The 16,110-nt window shown below is 41.7% G+C and overlaps 2 protein-coding genes and 1 non-coding gene across 3 annotated transcripts; all 3 read right to left on the minus strand.

Annotated features, from left to right (window-relative positions):
• Positions 1-844: 844 nt before the first annotated feature.
• On the minus strand, positions 845-7,225 carry vps37a (VPS37A subunit of ESCRT-I). Its single transcript, XM_062522936.1, has 12 exons — positions 6,662-7,225; positions 6,096-6,170; positions 5,867-5,984; positions 5,359-5,459; positions 4,345-4,552; positions 4,122-4,192; positions 3,841-3,968; positions 3,577-3,635; positions 3,343-3,411; positions 2,098-2,241; positions 1,318-1,437; positions 845-1,197 (listed from the first exon to the last, which is right to left on the minus strand). The coding sequence occupies exons 1-11, from the start codon at positions 6,769-6,771 to the stop codon at positions 1,357-1,359; spliced, it is 1,164 nt and encodes a 387-aa protein (XP_062378920.1). The 5' UTR covers positions 6,772-7,225; the 3' UTR covers positions 845-1,197; positions 1,318-1,356.
• A 2,308-nt stretch (positions 7,226-9,533) lies between these two features.
• On the minus strand, positions 9,534-9,747 carry LOC134075742 (small nucleolar RNA U3). The gene has a single exon (XR_009938462.1). It is a non-coding gene; the product is annotated as a small nucleolar RNA U3 (small nucleolar RNA).
• A 3,001-nt stretch (positions 9,748-12,748) lies between these two features.
• On the minus strand, positions 12,749-14,707 carry LOC134101699 (basic salivary proline-rich protein 1-like). Its single transcript, XM_062555437.1, has 2 exons — positions 14,633-14,707; positions 12,749-14,175 (listed from the first exon to the last, which is right to left on the minus strand). Exons 1-2 carry the CDS (start codon positions 14,700-14,702, stop codon positions 13,064-13,066), a joined length of 1,182 nt encoding a protein of 393 aa, XP_062411421.1. The 5' UTR covers positions 14,703-14,707; the 3' UTR covers positions 12,749-13,063.
• Between the last annotated feature and the right edge of the window lie 1,403 nt (positions 14,708-16,110).

Consider the following 16,110-nt stretch of genomic DNA (forward strand, 5'->3'; position numbering starts at 1 on the left):
AATGTTTCAGGTAGACTCTGTTCTCTGTGTTAAGGATGGCCACTCTCCCTGCTAATACGCTGCTCTCTGTGTTAAAGATGGCCATTCTCCCTGCTAATACTCTGTTCTCTGGAGAGGGAGGCAGTGATCGATGAGTCCTATTAGTGTCACTCCAGAGTCCAGACCTCCTGGGGTGTGTGACGGACTTCCGCATACTTCACTGAGATGAGTCACACTTCATGCGTGTGAGCTCACTTTCCACCCTGGGTTTGAGTCATACACAAGTCGGCTAATTCGCTGGCTCACTATTACACTGACATACAGGGAACCTTAACCACTCTTATCCCCATCTGGACATTGTGTACTAGACTGAGCTATTAAAAACTTAAATGATTAAGCATAAATGATGAATCCAGTCCGTTACAGGCCCATCAAAGACTAATATCTGAAAACATACTAGAATTGACCAGGTCACTAAAACATGTAGTTATATGTTTGCAGGTAGTTGTATGAATGACTTTTGCAGAGGCACATGTCCATCTTATGAAAACGCACCCGCTATTGTATCCAAACTACAGGTACTTTTCATTTAGAAACTGGTGTGGTTAGAGACATCAATACAAGAACTTATGACTCACTCATGTCACATGCTGTGGCCCATCACACTTGAATGATCCCTTATCATCAGATCAAACTAAGAAATGGATGAGCCATGACTCATGAACATCGCTTCAAACTAAGTGTTAGCTCCAAGGTATGCTCTCACATGTGACAAACTGCACTAAACTAAAAGAATTAAGTTGACCAATCACACAGAGACTGGGCAAAAAAGGTATTCAATTTCACAGGAGGTTTTTTTTTTTTCTAAATGTCTTTTTAATTAACCTAACAAATTAAATAACAACATATAATACACGGTGTGTTTGATTATAATAAAGCCTATTATCAACATTATTTAAATACAGTATTTGTCATTAAGTCTGTAAGTACTCGGCAGCATTACCATATCAGATTCAAGTAAATGGACCTCCCTCCCCCAGACAAACTCATCAATCAATAACATCATCATTACAAATTGTATGCCAATATCAGTTCATAAATGTCTGCCTAGTTCTGAGGGGTTTTCCACCACAAGGACTTTCCTCTCTGCCAAGTGACACAAGATGTGCTTCTTCTCTTGATCCGTTGAACCCTTCTGCTGGTGGGTCAGACCCAAACCTGGGAACGCATATAAAGAGACAAACTGGTCATGAACCACAAGGTCAAGCAGCTGCTAAAAGCTAGAACTAGTTTACAACATTAGCCATTTACAAAATGAGCCAGGAGAACACACCACACCTCTATCTGTGATAGAAAGCACCATGAGCATGGGGGGAGCTAGTGGGTGGTGGAGTAGGGCCCGTGGGTGTTGATGGACTGCTGCAGCTTCTCCTCTTTGGCTCTTCTGCAGTGACACAGCTGTAAAGAGCCACACAGACACAACTTCAGCTTGAATACAACTAAATACCTCCATTCTTATACTCAACCACAGCATTACCGTAATTTCCCGACTATTAGCCGCGGCTTATACATTGATTTTGCAAAACTTCTTCCGCTATGAGGTTAATACAGGGGAGCAGTTAATATGGTGTTAATATGGTTTTACTTCTTTAAACTTGCATAAAACACTGTGCTGAGGCTTATACACAATGCGGCTTATATGAGGGAAATTACTGTAGTGCGGTTCAATAAATACAATAAACACGGCAGAATGTGTAGAAGTACATAAACGAAGAACTACTGTAGACAAAAGTACAGTAAAAGAAAACAACAGGATAAAATATGTAACAAATGTGGATGAATACAGTCGATCAGTACCATGTAAATGCAGTGTGGTATGAGTGTATGATACATATGGTGGCGCTAACTATATGCTAAAAGTGATGCCTAACAGAGGACCTCCAAAATCTTAGAGGTCCATCTCACAGGTCTTTCAGGGCACTAAAGAAAGTCTGAGAGTAGATGAGTAATTTATATCACTTTAAATTTGTTTGGATAAAAAAAATAAGGTCAACATATAAATGCAACTTCTCTATATCCACTATTCAACACAATCTCTGCCTGAGTGTGTGTCTTCACCGTTCTTTTCTCCATGAAGTTGGTCAGGAAGTCGTCGATCTCGGTCTTTCCCTCCAGGAAGCTCTCGGCCGTCTCCTCGGACTCCTCCTCAGCCTGATGGGCCGCCACCTTCAGTCTCGCCTGCAGGGCGCTCAGACTGCAGCTCTGAGGGGAGAGAGCAGCTCTGGTGACGTGAAGGCGCACTTGTCTGCTCTTTGGGCCCTATTCACCCCCACTCTTCAATCTACCCTCGCTCTAAAGCCCTTGACTGAGTGCAACTGTAACCCTGCTAATTGACTCAGGTTGCTGGGTCAGTCTCCACTGCTTCCAGATCAGACTCTACATGCTTCACTCTTAAGTAGGGTTCAGACCAAAGGTTCCCGACGAGACGAGACGCGTCGTTCTAAAACCTTGTGACTGCGACTCAACGTGTTTAATGCTCTGCGACGGCTTACAACTACGTGCAACTTCTAATTCACACCGCTGCAACTCAGTCTCGTCGCGTCGGGAATCTTTGGTGTGAATTGGGCTTTAGGGTGCCTCTCATTCAGCTTTTATACATCCTCCCTTCCTCCTCGGGCCTCGATCCTCACTGATCTACATAAAGAATGATGGGGCGGCAACAATGGGATAGTCTATCCAGTTTTAGTTATGGATCAGTGGGAACGCCCCTCGAGGATCGGGCATCGAGGAGAGAGGTTGAGAGGCACCCTCTGTGACAGTCAACATCAGCCAACCTCAACCCTGCATTCTGGATGACAGAAAAGCCTATGCTCTCCAATTATTTCCTTCCGCTAACGTGTCATAGGCTTCACTAAAGAGAATGTCAAGTGAACGTCAAGTCAATTAACTATTGACCTGGAGACAATTGGATTATTGGCACCTCTGTACAGAAGAGAAAGGGATACCTGCTAATAAGGGAACTACAGCAAGAACAGCCCCGGAGACTCAGAGAGATGAATGTGGATTGAGAAAAGGCACTAAGAGAAACTCTATCTGTAGATGGAGACCTGTCTGCTTCTGTCCAGACATGGTTAAGTCACAAATGATACAAGAGGACAACTTGACGTGTCTTGTCTCGTTTCATTTAGATGCATCATATGACTAAATAGGAAGACAAGTTGTGCTGATAGGGGCTGTACACAGACTGGAGCCCAGATATGAACAAGAGCTCATTCAAACACACACCATCTCCCTGTAGCCATCTTGAATGGTGGCGGTGATGAAACTATGAGGTCTTGTGCTTCCTCAGCTACTGGGCCTTACCTCACTCAGCTCGTGCTGTCTTTGCATCTTTGTCTCAAAATTGGATTTCATCTGGGTGAGTTGTTCATACTGCGCGGAGAAAAACAGACACAGAGAACAAATGTTTGCAGTGGAGCTAGGACAAATCCATACACCATTGGTGGCTTGACTTATACATCTCTACAAGACAGAAACAATTCCATGACTGCTGCTGAATGGCAAATGTCTCCAGTGCAACTGTGGGGAGGAGTTTACCTTAAACAGCATCTCTTGCCTCTTTCCCTCCAGCTGGGGCTCAAGCTGTAGGTTCTTCTCTAGAGAAAGGAAGAGATTATTCTCGTTTAATGACACCATCAAAACAAGAGAGACACCTGAGCATTGCTGCCTTGGATTCTGGTGTTTGGTGACCAACAATCACTGAATGTCTAACTGGCACAGGCATGCATAGAAGCGGCATGTCACTGTTTGTTTGGATGTATCTGCAAATGCAACCAGCTGTTTGCAGCTGCTTGTACTTACTGGCCATTACCACAATGTTGTTGACCAGCTCCTCCTTATCACTGGTGACCTGTTTGAGCTGGGGTAGAGACACAAAGAACTCCAGAAGAACATCCTCTTTGTCGCTCATGTCCTTCAGCTGAGACAAACTAGGACACATCAATCACAATCACATCACAATCAATCAGTCTATAAATTAATTCAGCTTCTCAAACAAAGGTTTTGTAAGAGGCAAACGGAACAAAATCCATTTCAAAGGAACTGAAACCGTAATTTCCAAACCCTGCCTTGTTTAGTTTTACCTGATCTCTGCCAGTTCTGCAAACGACTCTGGGATCTCTGGCATTTTGTACATGTGACCGTTCACCCCAACCTAAAACAAGCAACAAATGTACATCGGTCACGGCCTGAGCAGTGAAAACTGTGCACATTCCTGGTCCACTGACACCCAGGCGAAATGTAACGGAACATGTTTCATGGCAGCAAAGACGTTCTTGGTCCCGTACATGCTGCGTCCGTGCGTACCTGTGAGTCGGCGGTGGGCACGGGCAGTGGCAGGTCTGTGATGAGGCCGTAGGCGGGCGCGGCTGGGCGCGGTGCCGCGTGTGGCTCCGTCCCGGCGTGTGGCATGGAGGCAGGGCCCATGGGGCGCTGGCTGTCCTGCGGGGGGAAGGCCGGGACGAAGTGGAAACTCTGGGGGGGGTACGGGGACATCCCAGAGGGCTTGTACATGCTGGAGGAGGGACGCAAACATGACAGTAGTGTGAAACGGTTATTCTGATTGGTCTTATTTTACTGATTTATTTGACTTGTTTTCTCCGATTTATGTCATTGTTACTGGGAGTGTCATCTAGAGCGGTTTCTTGTTACAGTAAGGTAGCATGATCTCAAATCAGTTAAACAAATACAATGGTCTGTAATACACATTGAAAGTACTGCTTTAGTAACCATACTGTTGGCAGGCAGCTGTCTTGACTATGTTCACTATATGCCCAAGCATTTCTTCCGAGGAAAAAAATGCTTCTCGCTATTCGGTACTTAGATGTAGATTTTCTGTTTCACTGAACAAAAGACTTGCATTGATATGGGTAGATGCTAATGTTTGGAAGCCTACAGGGAGAAAGTCAGCCTATGCAGAGAGGAAAGTGAACTGCAGCCCAGTCATTTGAATTCCATAGTCTATATCAAGCGCCATGTTGTGCTGAAGCAACAAGGGCTCATGTGATGCCGCACTCTTATTATCACGAGGTCTGCAATAAGTGCTGTCTCAATGTACTGGTTACGGTAACTAAAGGCCTGGCAGTTTAACCGTTACAGCCAGTGAGTAATATCTGTCATTATTCCTTTTCAGTATCAGCGTTCTTAACATCTTTGCAGTGTATTGGAGGCTCAACTATTTATGTAATGTAATGTAATTTAGCATTGAATTCAATGATTACTTAAGTCTCATAAAGTGTTGGATTTAACACTTGTATGCTTTTAGTAGGTGACTCAACCGGTTGTATGGGTGACGAGCCTAAACAGCAACCAGCTACTCACAAAGGAAAGCCCGTGGTGCCGGTCATGAGAACGGGTGGGCTTTTCCAGAACTCGTCCAAGATGCTTTGGATAACCTTCCCCAAGTCAGAGTGCATCCCGAACTGTACACACAACGGAAAACAGAACGTGAGATCAAACATTTGCAATTCCAAGAAAATGTATTATTATTATACAAACACCAGTTTTCAGTATGAGTGAGGTAAAATAGTAACACGGAAAAACTGTAAAAAACAGATCAAACCAAGAGTGTTCATTTTAAAAAGTTTCAAGAGTCATATTAGCAGTAACACACCCCAACACATCTTCACATGCAAGACTGATTTTTAAATTATTAGGTTCTAAACACAAGGGCAGACATGCCTTTGTGTTTTGTACTACATTTCATGGACAAAGTAGCCTACAACACCTACTGACGTTGTCTAAAGGACTATAACCCTTAATAACAATGTCTATACATTATACATTATACATCATTACAGATATATCAGCAGTGAAGATGGGTACTGACATTGGTGAGAAGGGGGCTGGTGATGACTGTGCCATTGTTGCTGTCTACTAAGTGATGACCCACAGGTGGGTAGACACTGACCACTGGCTTCTCTTGAGGGAACTGGGGTGGAAGCAATCTGTGGATAGAAAGGAAAAGCTAATTGTTAAGTACATTCTTAAATCAAATATACATCAATATCATGTGGCCACACACAAAAATACAATGTGCCAGTGGCGGTTAAACTCACATGTTGACGCTGATAGTCGAGTTGTTGACTGTAAAAGGAATTCTGTATTCCACATCTTTCTGGATCTCTGCGATACTAGATAAAATAATAATTGAGGAAAAAAAACATAAACAGGTAGTCAGGTGGCATTAAGTGCTATCAGCAACCAATCAACCCATACACCAAAACAACTAGGAACTACCAAGAAAGTAAAATCTGAGTAGGTCTCTCGTTGTTTACAAGATTTTGGACGTCATTCGCCAGCTAGCAAGTGAAAGATTTCACACTCCAGCAACAGTTGTTGTGCAATCTCTTGGAAAGCAAGAGCACTCCCAAGCACTGTGGGGTACAGAGGAGATTCAAAACAGGCCTGTCTGAGATCTTGAGTAAACAATGCACGTTGCGTTACCTAGTTAGCTGGCTAATACTTTAATCTTACCCCATCGCATGACAGTTACGACAAGGGGACACAACAACACGGAGAGCTAACATTAACTATCATACAGAACTAGCGTGCTATGTTAGGCAACATAAACCAACAATATAGCCAGACATTTGAACAATAATCGCTTGGTTAAATTACTTACTTTGCATGGGCAGTTTTGAGTGACTCGATTTGCCTCTGTCTCTGTTGTTGTAAACTATTGAGAGGTGGGATTGGTCCAGAGCCCTTTGACAAAGGGAAAATCCAGTTCATCCTCCTCAGGCTTGGCAGAAACAGATCGTGCTTTCTAAGTTATTTAGAAAATGTAAATTGTTATCTATATCGTTTGTCAGTAAAATTGACAACTGACCTCTTAAGAACGTGAATTTACGAAAACGAAAGCTATATATCGAGGTAGTCAGTTGCTTTACGCCTTAACATAAAAGCTAATGTTTCTCTATGTAGTTTAGAGCTAGCAAAGTGGCTAGCTAGCTAGCTAGCTGCTAGCTAATCTGCCAGCCTTAAAACTGAACATCTAAAAGGCTACCAAATACCAATGTTTTGTCCGACGACATGTCTTGGCTAAAACTAACTCAATTAATCTCAGATTCCTTAGGGGAACCACGTGTCTAACAATTGCGCTGTCATGTGTGACGCTAGCTGGATTGCGAAGGTTAGCTAAACTTGCCCCACTACAACATCGACGAAGCAGATTTTGCTTTCAGGAAAGACAACAACCACCATATGAGAGGGGCGGAAACAGGGAAGCGCCTACGTTGGAGCTACGTCAATACGTTATGCTAATCAAATAACTTTTGTGCGTGTGTGTACCCACACTGCAGCTCGGCTCCATATGGGTGGATTCACAAAATGTCTTTGGTGGATTGCATAGACGGTAAAATAAATTGATTAATGGGAAACCATGCTCTCTTAACATAATCTGAGCATTTCTAATAGGAGAATCCCGACTGTTTTCTCCATAGTTCCAAATCGTCTTTTAGCCTATATAAAAGGCTGTCTTCACCTTTAATTTATTTATGTATTTATTTATTATATTTGTATGTATATATATATATATATATATATATATATATATATATATGAAAAATAGCCTTTTACATCCCTGTGTGCCTATTAATCTGTCATTCCAATCACCCATTACAGCCCCAAAAATGAATGAGATACAGTAGGCTACTGACGTTGATCAAAGATGCTTTGGGTCCTGCTTAGGGTTAGAGTCCGATCTGCCGGTGATTTGATTTTGCTTTGCAGCTCAGGCTGGAAACCTCCTAATTTTTCTGTCCTGCTTCCGTTATAAATCTGTGGGGACCAATCACAAACTGACGTAACCACCTGGCGCACCTTTATCATTGGTCTGATTGGTTGAAGGACTATCCAAATGCGTACATTTGAGTCATTTGAACTATGCCCATTGATCACGCAGTAGAAAATACAGAGCAGACTCCCCAGACTACTGTTCAATCTTAAAATATAGTCTGGTAATAGCCAGGATAGTTTAGGGGCCTACAAGGGGCAACACCTGCTGAAATTGGGCCACAAGCACTAACCACCGCTAAATTTGTTAATGGTATTAGTCGATGTATTGACACTCACAAATGAATCATGCATTTGACAATTCAGCAAGCCAAGATTTGGTGACCCCATGTTGCCGCTGCAAAGCTGAATCTTAACAACGGAAGTAACTCATGTTCATAGAGATCAAATGGGAGCTGTTTAAAAGTGGGTTTTAAGGTACTTGACTGTGTGCTTTACTGACCAAGTCACCTACCCCACGGAAGGAACAACCAGCTTTGCTCCAACCAGCCATGCAGTCTCAATGAGTGCTCAGTACTGATATAGCGTAACTCATTTTTTGTAATATTTTCATTATTTGCAGGCTGCATTCCCAATTCCAAACCTGTGCCTTTGGTTCTGTTCATAACAACCTGTCCTCATCTCTCACCAGCCTCCAACATCTGACCGCCTAAACACGCATCACCTTCTCCTATGGATGCCATACAAGCTGTGGAAGGTGAATATTGGTTGTTGTGGCAACCCAGCTTGTGGGCAGTAGGCCTCTGCTGACAGGCACAGGCCATCACAGGAGGTTGCATCCAGTGTTGGATTTAGACAGGGTCCACTTCATGGTCGGTGGAACATTTGGTTGCACCAAGTGTAAGATGACCCTTGTGTCATGGAGCTAGATAGTCACCAATCGGAGTTCACAGTCACCCTGACCCAGAGGTGAGTTTATCTGTCTCTTTCATTTTCAGTGTCATCTTGTTATGCATAATTAGGCCTACATTACATAAACGTGTTGTTTGATGTCTTGCACTGCAGGTGCCGAGCTGCAAGTGACTTCTCACATTCTACAGCAAGGACATTCTGAGTAAACTATCAAGGCCAGAATTACTTCGTCATATGGTCATCATGAAACTCGATTCCAGAGAGGTTAGAGGAACAGTAAATGTTGTAGTGTAGGCCCATTCAAAAGCCACTCACAACAGTTAGCCTAGACTAAATAAAACAACATACTCTTACGAATGCGTATTAGGGCCCACACACACGCACACCCCTGTCTGTCCTGTTCTTAGTTTTGTCTTGTCTTCTATGTCTTCTATGTCTTATTTGTTGTGCGTCTTAAATTTTTGCATGGAGAAATTGCCCCTCGGGGATCGATAAATTGAAAAAATTTTAATTGAATTGAATTGAAACGTTATGCATTTATGTAGCTCTTAATTCAAGTAGAACGTTTCATTGACTTGAATGGAATTTCCCAAAGTTCTATTGGTCGTTATTTTTACCCAGAACCCGGGGATCCGGCTCACTCTATCAATAAGATATTATGGCCAGCGTTATGTACAATTTCCCTTCCTAGCCCAAATAGCCTAGTATGTCATACCATTACATTATATGGTAAGCTACCCAATGTGTCTCAACATGGAAATGAACAAGCTATAATATAGGCCTATCACTTTTTCCTCATAATGATCATGATTCCGCAACTGTTACACTTACTTTTACATATATGTCTATCCACTCTGTTCATGCTCTCATCCTCCCTAGGTCAAAGACCACAGGGAACGTTCATCAATGATAGAGACCACATGGCAATCACCAACAGTCACTATCCGATTCGCGCTCAGAGGAGAACATCGTAACTCATCATCGTGGGTAGCGAGACAAATCACTTTAGAAACACATTTCTAAGTCAGAAACTATAGAAATGATCCCTGAAAGTATAGTCTTAACCTATTCAAAGCTCGCTGGACTGGTGTCCATCACGAACCTACATGGCACAGCGACGGTTGCGATGTAATCGATGACAACGAAGACGCCAGTGGGAAGGTGCGATGAGAAAAACGTCGCTTCCCATATCTGTGAAAATTGCTTTCCTATCTCAGATTCTGTCCGAACGTATCAAAACGGTAGCATGCAATGCTGTAAATAAAAAAATCGGAATCAACTACGCATAGGCTACCTATGCTACCCACCTTAAATAGCCTATCACTTTCTGTTCCCCGACATGGCCTCGATCCGATGACAAAAACACCACCAATATATATAGGCTATAGGCTAGCCTAAATTTTCACAATCGTTTTACCGATTGAAATATACCTATATAATTATGCATATGTATTCATTTTGGCTGGTGTGTCGACATTGTAAAATGTTGACAATACTTTAATAATTACAAATAGTTTCTACCCACAATGCAAAACAGCACGTTGAAAAGATTTTCTTGACTGTTTTGGTGTTACGCTGAAGCACTGCGATTCTTTTACTGTCTATGATTGCAATCTGCAGGCCGGCTTGTATGACGCTTGGGCTTAATCTCTGAAAAACGCTATGAAAACACTTCATTTACACGTCCCCGGAGACGGCTGTACTTGATCTAGGCTACAGTACTTCTTTACAAGACTACTCGGACAGAAATGAGTCTCAACAGCTATATGACAATATGGCGCCGCCTATCTGCAACCTAAGATGCTACACCTAACCAACACAGCATGAAAAAGGCTTGGGAAGCCAATCTAATTCAAACTTCAAATAAACCTTGGCTTCAGGAAGGGAGGGAGAGAGTTCACTACCTTACTGTAAGAGACCAGAAATCACCAAATTTCTATTGGATTTTGACATTCATTTTGACTCAATAAATGGAACTTTAAAAATCAAGTAGGCTAATCATTCTTAAACAACAGTAACTTCTGGTTCCATATCCCACAAATATTCAGGAAATTAGGTGGTAGGCCTATAGATTTCTTCCTAAAATGCGTCTCCAGTATTCAGAACCTGCCCCTCAAATGATCTCATCAGCAAGTTGTTCTGTAATGGAAAATTCAGTACACTCATAATTTTACCTCTCACAACACACCTATCTGGAACAACAGATCTATACATTAATAGTAAGTTCTATTTGTGCATAGCGCACAATTCTGTTGCTGTTCAGCCATCCTTAAAGTGTAACTGCACCCTAAAATATGTTTTTTGAGCTGTTGATTGATTGAAATTACTCATAAGTGGTGACCTACACTCTTACCAGGAAAGTAACATTTCGTTTGATTTTGTATGGAGATATAGCTCTCCGCGCCCTCTACAGGTTGAAACATGCCATGGCATTTTGGTCCAAAATGCTATTGGAATGCTGACGTAGTCCTGCACTTTTCTGCCGACACTACGTCACCGGGTCGTTACAAATTAGGAATGAAACGCCTCAACACCTGCTGCTCTGATTAGCCTACCTGTGATAAGCCATGTCTGCAGCACTCATTCCCAGATTGACATGAAATCACCATGGTTGATTGGCTGCAGCAGTGCTGCACTACCTTCCAAATTTCAGAACGTCCTGCCCAAAGCCATCGATATATCAAAGTTGCGACACCCGTTGACTTCCATGTTAGAGCCAGATTAGAGCGATCACGTGGTTAGTGGTTAGTGTCAGTAGTTCCTTTGGTCCCTGGTTTCCTACGGGATTGACAGCAGCGATCGCATTAATATTTATGGTAAATACTCAATGAAAATTACTGCATTTTCACATACATATACTCACTGAAAATGCATTATTACGCACACGACCATAAGTCATGTAGAAAAGTCTTATTATAACACCTGAGATATTCATTCATTCTCCCATTGAAAGGAACTAGGCTACTGAACGACCATGACATATCGGATGTGCCGCCATTTTTTGAACACGGGAGTCAATGGTAGTGTCGCAACTTTGATATATCGATGGCTTTGGTCCTGCCCATTTTGAAAGCCTTTTTCAGAAAAGTGAAGTGGGTGGAGTTATGGGGTGAAGTTGCACTTTAAAGGAAACTGTCACTGAGCTAAACCAGAATTCTGTGCGCATGGTCTCAGCTGGGCAAGCTCATGAATAGTAATGATCTCGGACATTTCCACGTCACACTGACCAGGTTTTGTAATTGGCCTGATTTCTCTGCCTTTTTCTTGTCAGTGGCTAGAGCTGGCAGAGGAGGTAGCAGTTCATTTTCACTTTCACAATATAACAGAAATTAACATCTTTCAAAAAAATACAAGTAAAAGCGATTTTGAGTGGCAGATTTTGAGTGTCTGTCTGTCTGTCTGTCTGTCTGTCTGTCTGTCTGTCTGTCTGTCTGGATTTTGATGAGTTTTTCAGGAAGGTCTGATTTGACCCAAGGAAGGCAGTGATATGTATCACCGTCTGGATCCAGGAGGCGGTTAAGTTTTTGCTTGGCGGCGGTTTTCACTCACAGAGACAGGCTGTGACTTACCTGACTGATAAACTTAGATTCACTTTGATAAAATGCACTCTTATAAATCTCCACCCTGGAATATCAATGGGCCAATAGGCCTTCCACTGTCAATCTCTGCTTTTACTCAATTTATGGGCTACAGCACACAATGCATTATGGTTAAGCAAACATCCCGATTCCCTGCCCTGCCCCTCCACTGAGTCCATGATATATTATCCCTTACTATATTATCTCAAAACTGGATGGAAATTAATTGTACCTGCAAATCTATGCTTTCTCATTTCTTTTACAGTATAGCCTACAGTTACTACAAACATACAACAAAGAATGGCATGGTATAGGCCTAATTGTAAACATTACCACCATAATTGTCACAGGTTGTAAACAACAAAATATGCAGCCTTGTTTGTTGATTATTTTTTAAGTCGCAGCATGACAACATGACATGTTTAAATATCATACTTATTTTCAAAGACAGCAGATATATTACATTTCAGAATATGACAGCCATGTAGCAGCAAGATGGAGAATTTGTTTATTAAAATGAAGCTTCAATAACAGTGTCAAACCAGAAAGAAATTGCAGGCATAGTAGGCTATTTATAAAAGGGATGCAAATGAAATATGTAGTTTCATATGTGTAGTTGTCTTAAAAAAAAAGAAAAACAAAAACACAATTATTTACTTGAGCAGTGACTCAAAGTAGCATTCAACAAAAAGGAAAATAAAATCTCCAGAAATTAAACACATGTGAACACACCGTCTTTGTCTCTAAAACATATACAATCTAACAATCAAAGCAATTTCCAGGTCTAGATAAGTTTTTCCTTAGCCATACATGCGTGAATATGGCCTCCCCTTGATTGGAGGTTTAGATCTGAAGCCTTTCATTGGCCAAGGAATTATTTTCTTTGTCTTCACTGTCCCTGAACTACTTTCATCATGGGTTGATAGACTTTTGAGAGACAGAGGAATTCTGCGCTGAGGGAAGTTGTATTGGTTTGGTCCACTTTGAGGAGATCCACCCTGAGGGAAGTTGTTTTGGTTTGATCCACTTTGAGGAGATCCACCCTGAGGGAAGTTGTTTTGGTTTGGTCCACTTTGAGGAGAGCCACCCTGAGGGAAATTGTTTTGGTTTGATCCACTTTGAGGAGATCCACCCTGAGGGAAGTTGTTTTGGTTTGATCCACTTTGAGGAGATCCACCCTGAGGGAAGTTGTTTTGGTTTGGTCCACTTTGAGGAGAGCCACCCTGAGGGAAGTTGTTTTGGTTTGATCCACTTTGAGGATATCCACCCTGAGGGAAGTTGTTTTGGTTTGGTCCACTTTGAGGAGAGCCACCCTGAGGGAAGTTGTTTTGGTTTGATCCACTTTGAGGAGGTCTGTTTGGAGATGGTCCTTGATTTCCGGCCTGGCCAGCATACCAATTTTGCAATGACTGCAACCAATTGGCAAGATTGAGTTCACCATTTCTGGGCATAGGGATGCCAGAGGCAGGGTTAGCCTTCATAACCCTCATTGATGTTTGCTCTTGAGCGGTATTGTCATTGGATTGATTTGGTTTTGACACAGATTTCACGGGTTGTAAAGGCCTAGAATGGATCACCCTAGCTCTTATTTTTCCCTGCTCAAGAGCAATTTTCAAAGAATTAAGGTCACGTCTAAGAGTCTCAGTGAGAACTTTGCTATTCGAATTTTGTTGTGACTCCTTGCCTCTTTTTGGCATGTAGACGACCAAAGACTCACCGCGATACACCAAAGGACGTTTGGGTCTTTCGGTTTGAGGTGTTGTTTTCCGGACACTGGCTGTAGGAGATTTTGTCACATCTGACAAAGTTGTTGTGGTGTCTGCCAAGGGTGGATCTTGGTAGTTAATGGTAGTTAATTCAACAATCTCACACCCAGTGCCTCTTTCCTCACTGCCATAATCCATTTCATGGTCTGTTCAAAGCAAGACAAAAATATAGGCAAGATTGGCTATATTATGTGGCCAAACAAGTTTATGGAGCACACAAATCGCAAACACATTTTCTTCATTGTAAAAACTCCTTTGCAAAAACTCTCTGCCTCTCTTAATAAAGAAAGTAATAATTGAATGTTCTTGTGTTCTACTCCCTCTTTGCGAAATACTTAAATTGCAAATCTTCTCCCAAGAAGCACTGCTCAGTGTCATCAATAGTTATTATCTCCATGTAGATAGCTGAATAAATTAAGGGGCACTTGAAGAATACGTATATAGCCCATATGTCAAGTTCTTGGCTGAGAGCACATTTAGCTTTTTATCATATTTAACAAAAGTTCACACAAAAAGCAATGTCTAAATATAGTTTTTCTTCATTTTAAACAAAAATAAGCACATGACAAAGACTTAATAGCTATTGAATAAAGGATGGCATACCTCCTGAACCGTATGATGTTGCAGAGATGAGAATAACAGCTAATACCGTAAGTCCACTGTCAGCTCTCATGGTTGAAAATGGAGTAATAATGCCTTGAGTTTCACTTATTATTTGAGGGAGTCAGCCACAGCCTTCAGGTATAGACTAGTGTATGTGGTACGCTCTGTTGTGAAATAGTGGAGCAATAGGGTAGACAATAACCTGAGGCTACGCTGACACAGCTGAGGAGGAAAGTACTTAGCTATTTTTTTATTGTTTATCTGCACCAAAGTAATTAATTTAATTTAAGTCTTGGCTGTATAATTCACTTGGATTTGCCTTTGCGTGTTTGACTCTTGACTCATGTTTAAGGGAGCTTTGTTGTTGCAGAGTGCCATTCCAGCCCACTCTTTTTGTGCAGACTTGTTCAGCAGCAGCAGTTCCAGAAAGAATTTAATGAGCCACAAACTTTTCTACCACATATTGCTAAGATGTCCAACAGTTTCAAAGACTCTGAACACATCTTAAATGTAGTTTTGACTAACTATGTTTTGGTACATCCTCCCAATTGTACTTACAGTTTTTCACAATTGCTAGAACACCTTTTTCAGAACTCTTTACCTTTTTCTCAAAACTGTGAACACAAAACTCATTTCTCAAACTACATTCTCGAAACCCGTCAATCTTGTTGCAAAACTGAACAATCACCTCAAAACACTTTTAACTTTGCTCAAAACTAACTAATGGTCTCAAATCATTGAACACATCAGGCAAAATTACACTCCTGCAGAGCAGTGATAAGACAATACACCAAACAATGGAAGACACAGTTTTCAGGGCAGGGTTTATGGCTCCTGGAGGAATTGTATTCATTCTAATTTGAAAAATAAAATATCACAATGAAAATAAAGAATACTGTAAGGACTTATATCACTCTCTACTCATATCCTCTAGCCTATATGAAGATATAAATCAATAGTTTTGTAAGTGAACAGAAAGACAGACTGATACTGTACTGAATATGATTTGTACTGTGATGCCACAGACTCTGATAGTACTGTAAGTATGCAATACTGTAATATTGTATTGTGCCTAAATTTAGACTTACTTGGACATCCTGATAACTCAGCTCTTTCACTCTCTCAGAGTTGAGCTCAAAGGGTAGTAAGTGTGTAGCAGTGGATGTTCAGTGATTACTGTACTGTATGATAATGGACATTTACGCTATTTCTCTTCTGTAGTCTGAATCTTTGGATTATTGACGCCACAGAGAAACCACTGATGTTGGGTTGGACCATGAAGTCCTGCTTCTCTCATTGGCATTCCATGAACCAGAACATGGTCAATGAATGTTGCCCAAATATCATCATTTACAGTATTGCAACTCTTGGGACTCTGTCTTTCTCTTCATCCTCTTCCTCCTACCTGCACCCTCCTCTTCCTTGTACCCCACTTCTACTGTAACACACACTTGATGTCCCCTGCGTCTCTGTCAACT

The sequence above is a fragment of the Sardina pilchardus genome, chromosome 2 (assembly GCF_963854185.1).
Source record: "Sardina pilchardus chromosome 2, fSarPil1.1, whole genome shotgun sequence".
Classification (NCBI taxonomy): domain Eukaryota; kingdom Metazoa; phylum Chordata; class Actinopteri; order Clupeiformes; family Clupeidae; genus Sardina; species Sardina pilchardus.